Source organism: Jaculus jaculus, chromosome 4, assembly GCF_020740685.1.
Source record: "Jaculus jaculus isolate mJacJac1 chromosome 4, mJacJac1.mat.Y.cur, whole genome shotgun sequence".
NCBI classification, from domain to species: Eukaryota; Metazoa; Chordata; class Mammalia; order Rodentia; family Dipodidae; genus Jaculus; species Jaculus jaculus.
In genome coordinates, this window is record NC_059105.1 from 160708338 (window position 1) to 160729787 (window position 21450).

The following is a 21450-nucleotide window of genomic DNA, read 5'->3' on the forward strand; positions in this document are numbered from 1 at the left end:
ATATCTTTTAGTATTATTCAGACACAGTCACTTTCCATCTCATTTTTATTATTTATAATATTATTTATTTATTTGAAAGAGAGAGAGAGAGGAAGAAGTAGACACAGAAAGTGAGTATAGGTGCACCAGGGCCTCCTGCCACTGTAAACAAACTCCAGACACATGTACCACTTTGTGCATCTGACTTTACATGGGTACTGGGGAATCGACCTCAAGTTGGTAGGCTTTACATGGGTTCTGAGGAATTGGACCTGGATCATCAGGCTTGGCAAGCAAGTGCCTTTAGCTGCTGAGCCATGTCTGTAGCCCCCTTCATATTATTATTATTATTATTATTATTATTATTATTATTATTATTTTGAGAGTCTCTTACTGAACCTGAAGCTCACTGATTCTGCTTGGCCAGCTAGCCAGTAAGCCGCAGGGATCATGCTGTCTTTGCTTCCCCAGCACTGGCCGTGCAGGAGCAAGACACTGCACTCATCTTTTATATGGTGGGGGGAGCTGGTCAGGTCCTCATGCTAGTATGGTAGCACATCACTGACTGGACTAGCTCCCCAACCCCAGTCCTCTTTTCTTTATCTTTTCTTCCCTGGTATGTGCGCTCTCCCTCTCTCTCTCTCTCTCTCTCTCTCTCTCTCTCTCTGTGTGTGTGTTTGCGTGTATGCCATCGTGTGTGTGGAGGTCAGAGAGGACAGTTGGGGTGTTAGTCCTCATCACCCACCTTGTCTGCAGAGTCTCTTCTTTACTGCTGTGTTCACTGCCGAGCTGTCCTGTGAACTTGCGGGAGATTCTCCTCTCTCTGCTTTCCTCCTCACTTCAGTTGCACTGAGATGAGACTGACTGCAGAACCCGCACTCGTGTGTGTGGGGGAAGCACTTTCTCCACTGAGCCACGTCTCCAACCCTTCTTTAAACTGCTTTAAGTCATACTCAGCTCTACATCAATTGTGTGGCTTTGTGTTAAAGTTCAAAGTTGGTGCACATCTATTTGTTTGTTTTATTTTTCTTTCTGTTGAGAGTCTCCATATATATTGTAGAGTATATCATAATTCTTCTTCCACCTTGCAAATGCTTGGAGTGTAGGCATGTGCTTCCATGTTAGCCACATGCTCTTTTAAAAAATGTATTTATTTGAGAGAGAGAAAGAGAGGAGAGAGGAAGATAGAGAATGGGCATGCCAGGACCTCCAGTCACTGCAAACATACTACAGATGCACGTGCCGCCTTGTGCATCTAGCCTATGTGTGTCCTAGGGAATGGAATCTTGGTCCCTAGGCTTTGCAGGCAAGTGCCTTAACTACTAAGTCATCTCTCCAGCCCTAGCCACAGGAAACAATTATGATAATTATAACAAGTATTTTGAATTCATTACCAATTATAAGTCATATAAGTATTGTAATTCATGCTGTGAGCATAAAATATTCCATAAATACATTGCAGTGTTAAAACTAGTGTGTTGGGCTGGAGAGATGGCTTAGCGGTTAAGAACTTGCCTGTGAAGCCTAAGGACCCTGGTTCGAGGCTTGATTCCCCAGGACCCACGTTAGCCAGATGCACGAAGGAGCACATACATCTGGAGTTTTTTGCGGTGGCTGGAGGCACTGGCGCGCCCATTCTCCCTTTCTCTCTCTCTTTCTGCCTCTTTCTCTCTCTGTTGCTCTCAAATAAATAAATAAAAATAAAAAAGAACTAGTGTGTAGAAAAGTCATTCAAGTTGAATTAATCTTTTAATTTTTTATTTATTTTATTATTTTTTGGGGGTAGGGTCTCACTCTAGTGCAGTCTGACCTGGAATTCACTATGTAGTCTCAGGGTGACCTTGAACTCATGGTGATCCTCCTACCTTTACCTACTGAATGCTGGGATTAAAGGTATGTACCACCATGAATTAGTCTTTTGACACTTACTAGGTTGGTGAAATGTTTATATATACTACTAGGTATAATGCATGTGACTCCAACCCATACTGTAATACAATAGTCTGTTATGTAACATTCTTTTCTAAAGAATGGTAGTTTAAAAATCCACTGTAGAGTTGGGCGTGGTGGTATACACCTTTCATCCCAGCACTCAGGAGGCAGAGGTAGGATTGCCATGAGTTCGAGGCCACCCTGAAATTACATAGTGAATCCAGGTCAGCCTGGGCTAGAGTGAGACCCTACCTTAAAAAAAAAAAAAAAATCCAGTATAGAATTTATCCTTTTCAGCGATCTTAAGTATGTAGTTCTTTGGCAGCTAACATGTTAATATTGCTGTACAACTGTCGTCGTCATCATCATCATCATCATCATCATCATTATTACTATTTTTTGGCTTTTTGAGGTAGGGTCTTACTCTAGCCCAGGCTGACCTAGAATTAACTCTGTAGTCTCAGGGTAGCCTCGAACTCTTGGTGACCCTCCTACCTCTGCTTCCCGAGTGCTGGGATTAAAGGCGTGTACCACCACGCCGGCTGCAACTATCATTATTATCCATGCCTATAACTTTTTTTTTTTATCTTCCCTTACTGAAGCTGTGAACCCTTCAAATAGTAACTGTCCATATCCCACAAGAAGTACACTTCAGTGCTAAGCCATCTCTCCAGCTCCCAACAACAACCATTTCTTTTTTTCTTTTTTTGGTTTTTCAAGGTAGGGTCTCACTCTAGCCCAGGCTGACCTGGCATTCACTATGTGGTCTTAGGGTGGCCTCGAACTCATGGTGATCCTACCTCTGCCTCCCAAGTGCTGGGATTAAAGGCGTGCACCACCATTTCTTAAAGGTATATCCTATGCAAGGTTTTCTGTTGAACAAAAGGAAATTAAAGCTGGGTATGGTGGTGCATGCCTTTAATCCCAGCACTCGGGAGGCAAAGATAGGTAGATTGCCATGAGTTCGAAGCCACCCTGAGACTACATGGTGAATTCCAGGTCAGACTGGGCTACAGTGTGATCCTATCTTGAAAAACAAACAAACAAAAAGTAAATTAAAGTTACATCATGTTTGAAGCAAGGTTTTAAATTTTTTTACAATATCTTACTTATTTATTTGCTAAGAGGGGAGGGGAATGAGAATGAGAATGAATGAATAGGAATGCCAGGGTCTCTAGTCACTGCAAAGGAGCTCCAGATGCATGTATCCCTTTGTGTCTTTGGTTTTATGTGGGTCCTCGGGAATCAAACCTGGGTCCTTAACCATTACAGACAAGTGCCTTAACCACTGAGCCGCCTCTCTAGCCCAAGGTTTTAATTTTTGCACTCATGATCTTAAAGTTCTAGATTAGGACTAAATTTATGTCCTCTTCCTCAGTTGTGTGGAGCTGTGTTGTATCACATAGGACCTGCGCTAGATTTTAAATGGCTATACTTTTCAGGTGGTTTGATACTGGCTGCTGATTACTCTCAACTTGAACTGAGAATCTTGGCTCACTTATCTCATGATCTTCGTCTTATTCAAGTATTGAATAGTGGAGCTGATGTTTTCCGGAGCATTGCGGCAGAATGGAAAATGATAGAGCCCGAGTCCGTTGGGGATGATCTAAGGCAACAAGCAAAGCAGGTGATCTTCGTGGTCAGGCTTTGTAAAAATGAGAAAAATTAATATTTCAAAAGTTTTAAATCATTTTGGTTATTTGCAATTGGGGAACAGTTTTCTTTAGATCTTTCAGACCACATCATTTGGGATCTGTCTCTGGTATTCATTAAAGTTTCTTTTGTGGACAGAATAGAAAGAACCAGATGAACAGAGGTTTGAGGTCAATTGGAGTCAAGAAAGACACGTGTATTTAAAATCACAATGTGGTCATCGTAGTACCTGGTACTCAGTATTGTGCTTATGAACAAAGTAGTAAGTAGCATGGTAGTGGTGGGCGTTATACACAGAGTGGAATGTACAATTTAAATCTTTTTGTTTTCAGTTCTATGTTTTCATTTTTTTTTTTTATTAATGAGTTTTGTATTCAGCAAATACAGGCAGTTTGGTACCATTATTAGGCTCATCCGTGACCTACCCCCTCCCCATGGCCCCTCCTTGTTGAGGTATATGGGTCATGCATTGTGGAGTTAGCCCACAGTTATTGGTACGATAAATGTCTCTGCATATCATGATCCAACATGTGGCTCTGACATTCTTTCCGCCCCCTCTTCCGCAAAATTTCCCTGAGCCATGTTGGGTTCATTTTTGGTCTGGTTCAGTGATGAGGTGTTGGGGGCCTCTGGGGCTCTGGTTCTCTGATTTGGTAGGAGTTGATTTTTCTCCGTGTTGATCTTCTTCCCCCTTGTGCTGGTATCCGGTTCATCGGGAAAACAGCACCCTTGTTTTGCCAATTTCTCTTAGTTTTAGCCGGGGTCCTTTTGGAGGTTTGATGGAGTGTCTCTGTCCTTAGGATCTGTGTCTATCTAAAAAAGAGAAGCAGATTCTTCAATGGAGAGTAAGTTAGCACCAGGGCAAATGAGATAACCCTTACTTTTTTTTTTATAGAGACTTTTAATAGGTGTAGGCCCTCTTGTACCCCATTACTGATGGTAGCTTCACAGTGGAGAGTGGGCCTATGTTTGGATATGGTTCTGACTTGTTTCCCAGCTCCAGCTATGGGGCCAGTACCACTGAGGAAATCAGCCAAATCAAGAGCAGTTGGTTCCCCACCATGGCTGTGTGCCACTGTTGTACTTGTGTGGGCATCATGACAGGTCATTTGCTGCTAAGTAGGTTAGACCATGTGTTGCTTGGACAGATATTGGTCATTTTCTCACAGTCGCCCATGTAGCACCATCTGGCACTAGACTAGGCGCTGACTCTCTTCCAACTTCCAGCCATGCCATTCCATTTTACATGTCAACCACATAAGGTGTCTTCAGCAGAAGGGTCTTACCACTAACCTTTGGTGGGTCATCAAGTACTCTGACAGAAATCAGTCTTTCTTTTGGGAAACCTTGTAGGTCTCTCTGATCAAAAGCTCATTGTGGATGATAGCTCCATGCTGGTACTGGGAGTTACAGGTCAGTGCCCACTAAGAGAAGGAAGAAAAAGACAACTAATATATAAGAGTTAGAGAGAAGAGAGAGAGGTCGAGAGAGGGAGAAGGAGGGCGGGAAGATGTAGAAGATTCAGGTTAGCCTTCATCATACACTCTCTGGTGTCTTGTGGTTCAGGTGTTCCCTGTAAGGGCCTGGTGAAGGTTCAGCCATTTGGTCTGCCTTTTAGGAAGTAGAATTTTATGGTACCATTGCCGTATGTTTTCATTTTTGTATTGCCCCCACAACATCTAGTCACAGTACATGGTGTATAAGGTATGAAAATAAATCTTTCCTTTTAGATGACTGAGATTCTTTGCTGTTTATGTGGGTGTCTGTCTGTCTGTCTCTGTCTCTTTCTCTGTGTTTGTTTATTCATGTGTATGGGAGCCAGAGTCAATGAGCGGTGTCTTATATGCTCCCCTCCTTGTTCTTTGTCTTGAAACACGGTCTGTCATGGAACCTGCAGCTCACTAATTTGGTTAATCTAGTTCGCCAGTGAGCTCCAGGATTTCCTGTCTCTACCTTCCCAGCACTGGAGTGAGCACATGCCACCATGTGTGACATGTTATGTACGTGTTGGAGATCTGGACCTAGGTCCTCATACTTACTTGCACAATAAGTACTAAACCCACTGAGCCATCATCCCACTCCAAGATTATTTTCTTAACTGCCCCCACCTATTCAAATTTATTAAAACCCTTCCACCACACAAAAGTCATACTCAGCCGGCCGTGTGCCACACACCTTTAATCCCAGCACTCGGGAGGTAGAGGTAGGAGGATCACTGTGAGTTCTAGGCCACCTGGAGACTGCATAGTGAATTCCAGGTTAGCCTGGTCTAGAGCGAAACCCTACCTTGAAAAAAAAAAAGTCATACTCAAAGGCAGAACAGATGTTCACTGGGTGTCAGCCTCTGCGGGCTCAACTTATGAAAGCTAATCTTGGATTCACTGTAAAGTACGTTTACCAAAATTTCAATCGCCATGAACTCTGTATTTACATTTTATGTAGTTCTGACCTACTGAGTAAAATGTCTTCCTTTCAGATTTGCTATGGAATTATTTATGGAATGGGAGCTAAATCTTTAGGAGAGCAGATGGGCATTAAAGAAAATGACGCTGCTTGCTATATCGACTCCTTCAAGTCCAGATACACAGGTGAGAAGCTTGAGTGCTGAGTATCTTCCAGGTGCTTGTCCTACTCACCATGTCTCTTATTAAGCAGAAGTTTTTTATCAGGCATTGTTAAGGGCAATGCTTTACTGTGGTTATTTACCAAGGTAAGCTTTTTAAAATAAAAGCAAAGCCAAAGACATAATAGCAAAATGCATTTGCTATACAAACTGCATATTGTGACGATCCCCTCAGTGAGGGGATTGATGTGTTCTTTGGGTTTGGATTGCTTCAGATTGAAACAGAACTGAACTGTAGAGCAGCAGTTTTGAGTATCATTTCTCTCAAATTATCTCTCCTACTGACAGTTACTGTGAAGTCTATGTATATATGATACAATAAAGTCACTCTTTTCACATACGGCATCTATGCACTTAACAAAATATGCTGTCATATAATCTATATTACAGTCAAGATGTAGGACTCTGTCACCCTCGTAGCCAGGTTAACCTGGAATTCACTCTGCAGTCTCAGGATGGCCTCCCAAGTCCTGGGATTAAAGGTTATGCCACCGTGCCCAGCATAAATATATATATTTATTAAGTAAAAACTTTGTATGGACACATCTGTGTTGCTACCATCATTTCCTTCTTCCCTGCCCTCAGTCTACCACACATGTGAGCCACTTGTGTAAGGCATAAAAGGGTGGGTTGGGAATAAACCTGGTCGGCAGGGTTTGTGAACAAGCCTTTAACCACTGAGCCATGTTCTCAACCCCTACACTTATTTTTTGATATTATCATTTCTTGGTTTAGAACATAATATTGGTATATAAGTCTTTCTTTGGACAGGTTTCCATTTTTTTAAGCAAATTGTTACATTTACGCTTTACTTTCTTGAAAAAGCCATGCTATTTTCCAAAGTGATTTTACCATTTTACAGTCCCATCAGCAAAGTAACAGAAATTTTACCATGGTAATGGTTTTGTAATAGCATCTCTTTGTAGTTTTCATGTGCTTTTCCCTGATGACTAATGATGACAACATGTAACATGTCTGTGGTGGAAGAAGTTGGCTCATTGATGAATCCAAGCACAGGGAGAGGAAGCACGGTCATCCAGCAGCATTAACAAGTAGTAAGCACAGCCGGAAGCAAGTAGGGCACCTCCAGAGCTCAAACCTCTCTACAGACTTTTGGGCTGGAATTGAGGTCCAACCCCAAATGCACCTTTAGGCTAGACCCCTTCTGCTCCCAGCGGCACTTGCTCCCAGGGACACCTCCTTCAGCCAGGCAGCTGGAGACCCAAGTTACAAGTCTTAATAAAGCACCTGAGTCTATGAGGGACATCAGTTCAAACTACCACACCATGTAAATTCATAACCAGCTAGTCAAACTCCTCTACATAAGCATTGAATGGAATTTTGATTAAGATTACATAGAGGGGCTGGAGAGATGGCTTCGTGGGTAAGGTGTTTGCCCAGAAAGCCTAAGAACCCAGGTTCAACTCCCCAGTACCCACGTGAAGCTAGATGCACAGTGTGGCGCATGCACGTGGAGTTGGCAGTGGCTCTAGGCCCCGGGGCACACTCGTGCTCTCTTCTTTCTCTTTCTCTCTGCTTACAAACAAAATTCTTAACCCACTAACCGTGTTTTGATAGTACATGGCAGCAAAACTAATTTTATAAATTGAGTTAATACTGTGGGATCCTGTTAAATGTGGTTTTCTGTCCTTTCCTCCTGTCTCCTTTCCCTCCTTTCTCCAGGGTCTCACACAAAGTCCAGGCTGACCAGAACTCATGATCCTTCATAGCTTCTCAAATGTCCAGAGCAAGGTATACCCCACTCTGTCCTTTTTGATTTATTCTAATATTGTTTTATGGAATTAATGGACCTGATTCTACATACACCACCATACCATATGAAAATAGTTATTTCAGTATCAAGGAAGTAGGATTGAGGATGACTTCAAAAGATGAGATAAGGGCTGGAGAGACGGCTTAGCGGTTAAAGTATTTGCCTGCAAAACCAAAAGACCTCAGTTCGATTCTCCAGGACCCACGTAAAGATGAGATGAGCAAGAGTGCTGCTTCATGGTGAGCCAGACAACCTGTCCCAGGGTGATGGAGACAGAGACTGAGGAGACTCAACACACACCAAAGATAGTAAGAGCCACATAGTGGAAGGGAATATCCAGAGACATTGCCCCACAACCCCATGGTGAATACTTGCAGCTGAAAGAGGCTGTAGTGCATTCTCTCTCTCTCTGTCTTCCTCTTTAAAAGAAGAGTACAAAAAGATGAGCCTGATTAAAGCTCAGTGAACAGTGTGGGGTGACCTCAGAATTCTGTAGCGGAACCCCTGGAATCCACTCTCATGTTTGAATGCATTAGAAATCATGAGGGTCTTTGGTTAGGACCCCAGTACATAGGAAATTTGCCATCAGATCAGAAAGGTGGTAAATCAGTGGTGGCTAGAATAAAACCTCACTGTTGAGATTTTTTTTCCTTTGTCAAGACTGAAATCAGAGTGTTTCTAATATTGCTGGCCAGTGTTCCCACTGCACTACCAGGGAAGAACACAGGATGGAGTTGTGTTGAAATGATAGGCTTTGGGATCAAAGGATTCTTCAGTGACAGCTCTTTAACTTTGGGCAGTTTACTGAACTACTTTAAGCTTTACTCTTCAGATACTTTAATGAATTGAGTAATGTTTAGTTTATTTCTACTGTGAAGATATAATTATTGTATTTAGCATCTACCATATTATGTTTGAAACAGGCCTTGCAGAAATAACAATTTATGTTCTTGTAGCTTAAAATCTCTTGGCCCAAGAGTGTCCATTAGAAAGTAGTATGTATTTATTTATATCGTTCTCAGAGAACTTCCAAAGGAAGTCTCAATTGTAATTTGTGGGTTGATCTTTGCCTTTGACATGAGGACAAAAGGGACAGCATTTCCTGAGGAGGAAGATGCCTTTTAGACGTTTAATCAGAATGACACTGCAGTCTAGAAGCAGTTTTCCACAGTGTGTGTGATATAATACACATAGTCTTCTAAAATGCCAGGGAAGAGAGGAGAAGAGGGTCATCTGTGAATGATGACTGACTTGGATGGGTCACCAAGGTTGGTCCACTTTGACACAGGATTGAGTCTTCCATAACTAAAAACAAGTAATTCATGGCTAACAAGACTTATAATTGGACCGGGAGACTAAAGGTTTACTCCCCTTGTTACAGTACTTTTAATGTTTCAGGTATCCCTTTTAATTTGCTATTTGGGTTTGGAAAGATGTGCACTTGCTGAGAAATTATTTAGGTGAGTCTGCCTATCCTGGAAGTAGAAGTTTAAGAAGCCACAATATGACAAAAGAAAACGAAGTGGGAAGTGTATTTCTGAGAAAGGCTTCAGAGTCTGAGACTAGGGAGAGCATCTCTGCTCTGCTGTGGTGAGCGCTGCGTGTTCCCTGACGGAACAAACGAGACAGGCACACACAGTCATGTCTCATGACGGACCCATAGCGCATATCCGACCAGCACTGAGGGAGACTTGCCAGTTCTGGGTGAGGCTGTGCTGGAGCCTCACTGTCAGGTTGCTCATGGACATGATACCTGCAAGTAGGCCACAGAGAACAGTTCAAAGCTGAAGGATTTAAGCTAAAAAAGAATGCAAAAGATCCAGTGATAACACTGTGTAGAAGACAAAAAGGTAAGAAAATAAAGAATCATGGTGAGATTTTGGTGTACTTATGTATATTGAAGCCATTGAATCTAAGGAAGGGTGGACTTTGATTGTAATTAAGTATTTCTATATTTTCCTTGTAGGTATTAATCATTTCATGAGAGAAACAGTGAAGAATTGTAAAAGAGATGGGTTTGTTCAGACCATTTTGGGAAGGCGTAGATATTTGCCAGGAATCAAAGACAACAACCCTTATCTTAAGGCTCACGTATGTTAAAATTTCTTTGGGATTTTACAGTAGCATTTTAGTGGCTTTTTCAACAATGACTGTAATGTCCTTTTGGTAACATTAGCATAATTAATGGGATGTTCTGTATTAAAAATGTTTGAATTGATGAGTGTCTTTGAGAGGCTAAATATCCAGTCACTTAATGCTTTAATTAGAGATGTTCTGTTTCAGTATCCTAATGGTTTATTGCATTTGGTGATGAGTTGTAAGCAAATTTTTCTTTTTTCAGTGTCAGGTGTATTGAACTTTGGGCCACAGACATGCTAGGGACGCACTCTGTCATTAGCTACATACCTGTCTCCACTTTTGTCTACTTTTTTTTTAAAGAAATATATGCAACATAATTTTAATCTTTTTTTCTCTTTTCACAATTTTTATTAACATTTTCCATGGTTATAAAAAATATCCCGGGCTGGAGAGATGGCTTAGCGGTTAAGCGCTTGCCTGTGAAGCCTAAGGACCCCGGTTCAAGGCTCGGTTCCCCAGGTCCCACGTTAGCCAGATGCACAAGGGGGCGCACGCGTCTGGAGTTCGTTTGCAGAGGCTGGAAGCCCTGGCACGCCCATTCTCTCTCTCCCTCTATCTGTCTTTCTCTCTGTGTCTGTCGCTCTCAAATAAATAAATAAAATTAAAAAAAAATATATTGTATTATTTATTAAAAAAAAAAAAATCCCATGGTAATACCCTCCCCCCCCCACCCACACTTTCCCTTTTGAAATTCCATTCTCCATCATATTACCTCCCCATCTCAATCATTCTACTTACATATATACAATGCCAACCTATTAAGTACCCTCCTCCCTTCTTTTCTTTTCCCTTTATATCTCCTTTTTAACTTACTGGCCTCTGCTACTAAGTATTTTCCTTCTCACGCAGAAGCCCAGTCATCTGTAGCTAGGATCCACATATGAGGGAGAACATGTGGCGCTTGGCTTTCTGGGCCTGGGTTACATTACTTAGTATAATCCTTTCCAGATCCATCCATTTTTCTGCAAATTTCATAACTTCATTTTTCTTTACTGCTGAATAGAACGCCATTGTCTAAATGTGCCACATCTTCATTATCCACTCATCAGTTGAGGGACATCTAGGCTGGTTCCATTTCCCAGCTATTATAAATTGAGCAGCAATAAACATGGTTGAGCACATACTTCTAAGGAAATGAGTTGAGTCCTTCGGATATATGCCTAGGAGTGCTATAGCTGGGTCATATGGTAGATCAATCTTTAGCTGTTTTAGGAACCTCCACACTGATTTCCACAATGGCTGGACCAGATTGCATTCCCACCAGCAGTGTAGAAGGGTTCCTCTTTTTCCACATCCCCACCAGCATTTATGATCATTTGTTTTCATGATGGTGGCCAATCTGACAGGAGTGAGATGGAATCTCAATGTAGTTTTAATCTGCATTTCCCTGATGACTAGTGACATAGAACATCTTTTTAGATGCTTATATGCCATTCATATTTCTTCCTTTGAGAATGCTCTATTTAGCTCCATAGCCCATTTTTTGATTGGCTTGTTTGATTCCTTATTATTTAACTTTTTGAGTTCTTTGTATATCCTAGATATTAATCCTCTATCAGATATATAGCTGGCGAAGATTTTTTCCTGTTCTGTAGGTTGCCTGCTTGCTTTGTTTAACTGTGTCCTTTGCAGTGCAAAATCTTTGTAATTTCATGAGGTCCCAGTGATTAATCTATGGTTTTATTGCCTGAGCAAATGGGGTTGTGTTCAGAAAGTCTTTGCCAAGCCCGATATGTTGAAGGGTTTCCCCTACTTTTTCCTTTAGCAGTTTCAGAGTTTCAGGTCTGATGTTAAGGTCTTTAATCCATTTGGACTTAATTCTTGTGCATGGAGAGAGAGAAGAATCTATTTTCATCCTTCTACAGATATATATTCAGTTTTCCCAACACCATTTGCTGAAGAAGCTGTCTTTTCTCCAATGAGTATTTTTGGCACTTTTATCGAATATCAGGTGGCTATAGCTACCTGGGCTTACATCTGGGTCCTCTATTTTGTTCCACTGATCTACATGTCTGTTTTTGTGCCAGTACCATGCTGTTTTCGTTACTATGGCTCTGTAGTACAGGATAAAATCAGGTATGGTGATACCACCAGCCTTACTTTTGTTGCTCAGTATTATTTTGGATATTATAGGTTTTTTGTGATTCCAAATGAAATTTTGGATTGTTTTTTCTATTTCCATAAAGAATACCTTTGGAATTTTGATAGGGATTGCATTAAATGTGTAGATTGCTTTTGGTAAGGTTGCCATTTTCACAATATTGATTTTTCCAATCCAGGAACAAGGGATGTTTCTCCACTTTCTAGGATCTTCTGCAATTTCTTGGTTGAGTGTTTTAAAGTTCTCATTGTATAGATTCTTTACTTCCTTGGTTAGGTTTATTCCAAGGCACTTTATTTTTTTTGATGCGATTGTGAATGGGAGTGATTCTCTGATTTCATCCTCTGTGTGTTTGTTGTTAGCATATATGAAGGCTACTGATTTCTGTGTATTTATTTTGTATCCTGCTACATGGCTGTAGTGTTTTTATCAGCTCTAACAGTTTGCTAGTAGAGTCTCTAGGTTCCTTTATATATAGAATCATGTCATCTGCACATAATGATAACTTGATCTCTTCCTTTCCAAATTGTATCCCTTTTATGTGTGTCTCTTGCCTTATTGCTATGGCTAAGACTTCCAGAACTATATTAAATAAAAGTGGCACAGTGGACACCCTTGTCTTGTTCCTGATTTTAGTGGAAAAGCTTCCAGTTTTTCCCCATTTAGTAATATGTTGGCTGTAGGCTTGTCATAGCTTTTATTATATTGAGATATGTTCCTTCTATTCCCAGTCTGTGTAGGACTTTTATTTTTTTTTTAATTTTTATTTATTTATTTATTTTTAAAATTTTTTTGTTTATTTTTTATTTATTTATTTGAGAGCGACAGACACAGAAAGACAGATAGAGAGAGAGGGAGAGAATGGGCGCACCAGGGCTTCCAGTCACTGCAAACGAACTCCAGACGTGTGCGCCCCCATGTGCATCTGGCTAACGTGGGACCTGGGGAACCGAGCCTCGAACTGGGGTCCTTAGGCTTCACAGGCAAGCGCTTAACCGCTAAGTCATCTCTCCAGCCCATGTGTAGGACTTTTATCATGAAGGGATGTTGGATTTTGTCGAATGCTTTCTTTGCGTCTAATGAGATTATCATGTGATTTTTGTCCTTCAACCCATTTATATAATGTATTACATTTATAGATTTGCGTATATTGAACCATTCCTGCATCTCTGGGATAAAGCCTACTTGGTCAGGGTGAATGATCTTTTTGATATATTCTTGTATTCTGTTTGCCAATATTTTGTTGAGAATTTTTGCATCTATGTTCATGAGGGAGATTGGTCTGTAATTTTCTTTTTTTGTTCTATCTTTGCCTGGTTTTGGTATCAGGGTGATGCTGGATTCATAGAAGGAGTTTGGTAGAATTCCTTTTTCTATTTCCTGGAAAAGCTTAAGAAGTAATGGTGTTAGCTCTTCTTTGAAGGTCTGGTAAAATTCAGCAGTGAATCCATCTGGGCCTGGGCTTTTTTTAGTTGGGAGATTATTGATAACTGTTCGGATCTCCATGCTTGTTATAGGTCTATTTAAGTGATTAATCTCATTTTGATTTAATTTAGGTAGGTCATATAGATCAAGGAAATCATCCATTTCTTTCAGATTTTCATACTTTGTGGAGTATATGTTTTATAGTATGTCCCTATGATTTTTTGAATTTCTCTGGCATCTGTTGTGATGTTACCTTGTTCATCTCTGATTTTATTAATTTGTGTCTCTTCTCTCTTTCTTTTGGTCATATTTGCTAAGGGTTTATCAATCTTGTTTATCCTTTCAAAGAACCAACTCTTTGTTTCATTAATTCTTCGGATTGTTTTTTTTTTTTTTGTTGTTGTTGTTTCTATTTCATTAATTTCTGCCCTAATCTTTATTATTTCTTCTCATCTGCTGATTTTTGGTTTGCCTTGTTCTTCTTTTTCCAAGGCTTTAGGTGAAGCATTAGGTCGTTTACTTGCGACCTTTCTAATTTCTTAATATAGGCAGTTAAGGCTATAAATTTACCTCTTTGAACTGCCTTCATTGTGTCCCAGAGATTTTGGTATGTTGTGTTCTCATTATTGTTTGACTCTATAAATTTTTTGATTTCCTTCTTGATTTCTTCATTGACCCATCATTTAGTAGTGTATTGTTAATTTCCATCATTTGTGTATGCTCTATAGCCTTTCTTGCTACTGATTTGTAGTTTAATTCCATTGTGGTCTACTATTTTTTTTTTTAAATTTAAGATTTGTTTTTTCTTTGTTTTGGTTTTTCTTTTTTTTTTAAATTATTTATTTATTTATTTGAGAGAGACAGACACAGAGAGAAAGGGAGATAGAGGGAGAGAGAGAGAGAATGGGTGCGCCAGGGCCTCCAGCCTCTGCAAACGAACTCCAGACGCGTGCGCCCCCTTGTGCATCTGGCTAACGTGGGACCTGGGGAACCGAGCCTTGAACCGGTGTCCTTAGGCTTCACAGGCAAGCGCTTAACCACTAAGCCATCTCTCCAGCCCCCATTGTGGTCTACTTTTCATTTTGAGACAGGGTCTCACTAAGTTGCTCATACTGGCCTTGAATTCACTCTACCACAAGCAAGATTTGAACTTGTGATCTTTCTTGCTTCACCCCTACATACTGGGGATTATAGCCTGCATCACCAGGCTCAGCATAGCTAGATTCTTTCACTTACGGCTTTGCCACATCACACCAGATTGCTAATATAGCCCAGAGAGTAGTCAGTTGTTATTAAATTGTGATTTTAAGTATTTTTATTTTTATTTCTTTCTTTTAGAGAGAGGACAAGAATTGGTGTGACCCACCATGCCTGGCTAGCCTGGCTTTTTACATGGGGATTGAACTTAGTTCTTTTTTTTTGGTTTTTCGAGGTAGGGTCTCACTCTGGCCCAGACTGACCTGGAATTCACTATAGAGTCTCAGGGTGGCCCTGAACTCATGGCGATCCTCCTACCTCTGCCTCCCAAGTGCTGGGATTAAAGGTGTGTGCCACCACGCCCGGCTTGAACTTAGTTCTTCATGGTTGTGCAGCAAATACTTTATCCATTAAGCCATGTTCGCAGCCCTCCTTGTTTTTTTTTTGTTGTTTTTTGTTTTTGTTTTGGTACAGTGGTATGATGTTCTACTGAATATGAACCTGCCACTGTAGTCCATTTTTCTCTTGATAGGCATTTAAGTTTCTGATTTGATGCTGTTGTGGATCTAGCTGATTTGAACATTCTTATCAAGGTTCTTGGTGCACATATGTATACATTGTGTTTGGTACAGACAGCTATAGAATCACTTAAGTAGATAAAGACAATTTGTGTGTGTGTGGGTGGGGGGTTGGTTGTAGAACTTTGTCCTTGCATGTGATTTCTCATTGCTCTGCTTTTTATTTTAGCTAACCTGGTAGATACATTTTCTATTTTTAGTTCGTGTTTTCTGGAATATTTGGGTTATAACAACCCTTCAAATGTATTTGATCATTTAGTTATCTTTTTTTCTTGGACAAATGTCCAAGTTTTCTTTTTCATTTTTATATTGAGTTATCTATCTTTTTGTTTCTGATTTATAGAGTGCTGTGCTGGTTGCATGCATACAAAATTCTTTTAGGGCTGGAGAGATGGCTCAGCAGTTACAAACCGTGCTAGCAAGGCTTGATGGCCTGGGTTTGATTTCCTAGAATCCACATAAAGCCAGATGCACAGAGTGGTGCATGCATCTGGAGTTTGGTTGCAGTGATTGGAGGCCCTGATGTGCCCATTTCTTTTTCTCTGCTTGCAAATAAGTAATACAATTAAAAACAATTCTCTTCTACCTTATGTCTCTAAACCACATTGGCACATCTGATGCATGCATCTGTTATTGTCTTATTTATGAAAGAGAGGGAGGGGAGCACGAGCATGCATCAGGGCCTCTAGCCTCTGCAAACTGCAGATGCATGCGGCATCTTGTTCATCTGGCTTATGTAGGTCTTGGGTCCTGAGGTTTTACAGGCAAGTGCCTTAACCGCTAAGCCATCTCTCCAGCCCAGTTATCGTCTTTCATAGGCTGAGCGTCAGGCCATCAACACAACAGTCCAAGGATCCGCTGCTGATATAGTCAAAATAGCCACAGTTCACATTCAGAAACAATTAGAGGCCTTCCACTCAACCTTCAAATCCCATGCTCATCGGGAGGGTGTGCTCCGCAGTGACAGAACAGGTTTGTCTATCAATGAGGTCTCTGCTAGATGTAACATGGAAAATAAAATTGTGCCTGAAAGGTGTGTGTATGTTTTCTCTTTAACAGTCCTCAAATATTTTGGTCTCATGTTTCTTTATACACTTGGAAAATTATTAAGGATACCAAGGAATTTTTATATGGGTTATATACCATAGTTACCATATTAGAAATCGTAAAAGGGAATCTTCAAGCTTATTGTATATTTAAAAATAATAACATGGCATGGTGGCAGACACCTTTAATCTCAGCACTTGGGAGGCAGAGGTATGAGGATTGTTGTGAGCTTTATGCCAGCTTGGAACTACCAAGTGAGTTCCACATCAGCCTGAGCTAGAGTGAGACACTATCTTGGAAAAAAAACCTAATAAATGTATCATATTTTAACATAAGCAACATGCTTCATGAAAATACCTTTTTGGAACAACAGAAAATTAGTATTAAATGGCTATATTTCTGCAAGTCTCTTTAATGTTTGGGTTGAGAAAAGTTAGACTGTGTCTTCCGCTTCCTTAGTCTGTTGTGATATCACATGTGGAAAACCTTTTGTGAAATCCATGGTGCTATTTGGATGTTTTTTTCTAGCAAGTATAAAACATGTGTTTTATGTATTAATTAAAACTTCCTGGAGTTCTCTTTAAAAGTTGTCTCCTGTGGCCCAGTGATATGCTGCTCAATTTTACTATGTTCTGTGGGGCAGGATTATTGCCAAAAAGAAAACTTCAAGGGATGTTCTGTCCGGTGAGAGGAGGGTTCTTCATCCTTCAACTTCATGATGAGCTTCTATATGAAGTGGCTGAGGAAGATGCTGTTCAGGTATTTTGCGATGCACAGTCCATTCTGTTGGAAGCTGAGACCCTGTGGGTCATGCCTGAGGTCTTTGGTACAGGGTGGTTGTGTACATGTTGCATACTAGTTCATACTGAAAGTAAGGAAATTCCTGGTTAGAGATGTTTCTGTCTGGACAAACACTTCAGTGTTGTTTTGGTTTTTTGTTTTGGCCGGACATGGAGGCACATGTCTTTAATCCCAGCACTTGGGGGGGCAGAGATAGGAGGATCACCTTGAATTTGAGGCCACCCTGTGAATACCGAGTGAATTCCAGGTTAGCCTGGGCTAGAGTGAGACCCTACCTCGAAAAATCAAAAATAAATAAATAAATAAAAAGGTTTCCCCGCCCCCCATTCCCGGCGGGTTTCCAAGTTCTGAACATCTAGCTCAAGTTTGCGTGGGTTCTTTCTCAGTAGTGAGGTGCACTTTGAGGTGCCTGCTCTTTTCTGATTGGATGGAGAGCTCGCCTGAAATACTACTTTCTCAGTGGGTAGTTGGGAAAATGAATTGGACAGAGTTTATTAACAGTTTTGTTTTCTCCCACCCCCCGCCTTTTATTTTATTTTATTTTTTTTTGCTTTCTTTCTCTTCTCCCTCCTTTCTTTCCTTTTTGCAGGTAGCCCAGATTGTCAAGAAGGAAATGGAAAGTGCTATGAAACTTTCTGTGAAACTGAAAGTAAAAGTGAAAATAGGTGCCAGCTGGGGAGCACTGAAGGACTTTGATGTATAACAGGGCAGGTGACCAGGTACCCGAAGGAGACTGGCACAGATCTAGTCACCCGGAAAGCACAGAAATTTCCCTTTTGTCTTCTTCATGAAGGCCAGTTTCCCAGTCTTGCTGAGCAGAGGGTAGCATTTCTGCAGCGAGAGTTTCAAATCTTTATCAGGTCTACACTGTGTAGCATGAGAAAAGATTTTGAGTGGAGGTTTAATGAGTATAGTCACTCTCAGAGTATCTTTGAGTTTGCCTTTCATAATTTATTGTGGCTGTAAGTAGGTTTGGAATATATACTTGAACTATGCACTTGGCACTTTAGATCATCACCTATCAGTGTTGAACATGAAGGAAACATCATGTCTGTGGCGTTTTTATTCCTGTCTGGAATTCACGCACTTACATAGATCTCACAGGAGCCACAGAAAGATAAGAGTTTCATGTATATCACCAGGGTTAAGCATTGTGTCTGATCTTTTCCCTCCAGTATTAAAGACTTTTGAAGTAGAATTTAAGTAACATTAACTGATAAATTAGAATTATAAAAAGTGGTAAGATTTGATATGGTTGGAGTCCAAGTATGAATTTCATGTGTTGTGAAAACTCATGTTGAAAAGATTGTATTTCGTATTCCCAATCAGATGTATAAGACTGACCTTTTTGCTGTTGAAATAAATTTATTAGAAACTTTATTGAAAGGTTTTATGTAGTCCAGGAGTATCAGAAACCTTTGTCTCTTATTTACTGCACAGCTTGTTCAACAGAGGATCCAGAGGGATGTTAGGCCACGCCTCTCTTCCCTTACTAAAAGAACTCATTGCTCTAAACTTTTAAGCTAATCTTGAAAAGAGGAAAAGGGAGAGTATTTACACAATCTTTAACAAGACTCACAAATAAGGGAAAATCAGTTATTAAAAATGAGTCTGGCCAGGCATGGTGGCGCACGCCTTTAATCCCAGCACTCAGGAGACAGAGGTAGGAGGATCACTGTGAGTTCAAGGCCGCCCTGAGACTACAGAGTTAATTCCAGGTCAGCCTGGACCAGGGTGAGACCCTACCTTGAAAAACCAAAAAAGAAAAAAAAAAAAGTCTGCTGGGTATGTTGCCATATACTCTTAATCCAGTACTCAGAAGGTTGAGACAGCAAGGAGAAGGGAGAGAAAGGGAGGGAGAGAATAAAAAGAGGTGAAATGTAGGCATTACAGCTGATACCATAGGCATATAGAGGATCATTAGGAACTAGTTTGGAAACTATGCTAAAAAAAAAAATCCTGGAAAATGAACTGGGTGTGGTGGCGCACACCTTTAATCCCAGCACTCAGGAGGCAGAGGTAGGAGGATCACCGTGACTTTGAGGTCACCCAGAGACTATATAGTGAATTCCAGGTGACCTTGAACTAGGGTGAAACCCTACCTCAAAAAAACTTTAAAAAAAAAAAAAAGAAAATGTAGACGAACCATGTCCTACCTAAATTGAACCAACATGGTATAAAAAGCCCAAATAGGTAAATGACAATAAATGTTATTGAATCAGTAATTAAAAGGCCTTCCAGTAAAGAAAATCCAAGGACTGGACTATTTTACTGCTGACTTTTACCAAACATTAAAGAACAAACGAACAAAAAACCCACTAATACCGTGGCTTCTCAAGCTGTTGCACAAAATTGAAAGCAGCCTTCCAAAGTCATTCTGTGAGGTAACAATTACTACCATGGAATCCTAAGAAGGATGCGCCAGAAAAGATAGCAGTCAAATATCCCTGATGACATGCCAGCAAATAAAATTCAGCAGCACATTAAAAAGACTAAACCATGAACTATTTCCTCCTAGTGATGCAAGGATGTTTCAACACATACAAATCAATAAGCACAGTGTACTGGATGACTAGAATGTAGGATAACAATCAGATGGTCCTATCAGTAGATGTAATGGAAAAGCATTTGACAGAATTCAGTATCCCTTCATAATAAGAGTTCTACAATATGAGGTAAAGAGGGATTATAACTCAGTGTAATAAAGGCTAGGTATAAGAAGCCTGTATTGAAGGTCCTACTGACTGGGGAGAAAACAGCATTTCCTGTAAGACCACAGCCATGACAAGAGTGCCCTGTCACTGCTCTTATGTATTATAGTTCTGAAAGTTTTAGAGTGAGTAGGTAAGAAAAAGACATAAAATATAATTGAAACAGGGGAAGAACAAAGTTCTGTTTGCAGGTCATGTAATTTTCTACACAGAAAACCCTAAAGTCCACCGAGAATGCTGTTAGAAGAGTTAAAGGAATTCAATAAAGTAGGAGGAAAAGTAGGAGGATACCAAATTAAATGCAAAAGTCAGTATTTGCTGAGAAAGAAATCATAAAAACAATTTTTTCACAACATACACATACACCTAGAAATAAACTTTACTGAAAAGTGAAAGACTTCTACAGTGAAAATTACTGAGCACTGATGAAAGAAAGACACTAGCAGGTGGAAAGAAATCTTCCATATTCATAATTCCCATCAAAATACCAATGACATTCTTTACAGAATGAGAAAAGGCAGCCCTAAAATTCATCCAGAAGCACAAAGTCACAGAGAACATTCCTGAGCCAGAAGTCCAAAGCTGGAGGTGTCGTCATACCTAATCTGGAGCCACAGTAACTGAAACAGCATGGTACTGGCACAGAAACACAAGTGGAATAGACTAGAAAGCCCAGATGCAACTTATTCTTAACAGAGGTACCAAAAATGCAGGTTGGGGAAAAGATAGTCTCTCCATTAGATGATGCTTGAGAATTTAGATGTCCACATAGAAGAATACCAAAATTGACTCTTTGTTGTTGTTGTTGTTGTTGTTGTTTTGAGGTTGGTCTCACTCTAGCCCAGGCTGACCTGGAATTCACTGTGGAGTCTCAGGGTGGCTTTGAATTCACGGTGATCCTCCTACCTCTGCCTCCTGAGTGCTGGGAGTAAAGGGGTGCGCCACCATGCCTGGCTTAAAATTGACTCATTTCTCACTGAGTCTAAAAGTCAACTTAAAATAGACCTAAGACCTTATACTACAAAACTGCAAGTGGAAAACAGAAAAATACTTCAATTTTTTTCTGCATAGGACCTCTAAAATGGATTGACAATGGGCTGAACAAACTAAAAAGCCTCTGTGCAGCTAAGGTGTAAAGACAGCTACAGAATGGAGGGACTATTTGCCCGCTATTCCCTGGAGAGACAGTTAAAATATCTAGAACATACAATGAACTGAAAAGATAAACCAAGTAATATAAAAATAGGCAAGTGGAGGCAGAGGTAGGAGGATCGCCGTGAGTTCGAGGCCACCCTGAGACTACATAGTGAATTCCAGGTCAGCCTGAGCCAGAGTGAGAACCTGCCTCGAAAAACAAAAAAAACAAAACAAAACAAAAAAAAATAGGCAAGTGATCCAAACACACACTTTTGTAAAGAAGAAATGCAGCCGGGCATGGTGGCGCACGCCTTTAATCCCAGCACTTGGGAGGCAGAGGTAGGAGAATTGCC

General features: G+C 40.5%; 1 protein-coding gene across 1 annotated transcript in view; it reads left to right on the forward strand.

The window, feature by feature from the left end:
* Polq (DNA polymerase theta) overlaps nt 1-18629 on the forward strand; it is an 83944-nt gene extending 65315 nt beyond the window's left edge. Inside the window, exons 25-30 of the mRNA XM_045148416.1 lie at nt 3354-3538; nt 6041-6152; nt 9928-10052; nt 16220-16373; nt 17092-17207; nt 17839-18629. Coding sequence (XP_045004351.1) covers nt 3354-3538; nt 6041-6152; nt 9928-10052; nt 16220-16373; nt 17092-17207; nt 17839-17952 — 806 coding nt within the window. The 3' untranslated portion in view covers nt 17953-18629. The remainder of the gene's footprint in view (nt 1-3353; nt 3539-6040; nt 6153-9927; nt 10053-16219; nt 16374-17091; nt 17208-17838) is intronic.
* The last annotated feature ends 2821 nt before the right edge of the window (nt 18630-21450 follow it).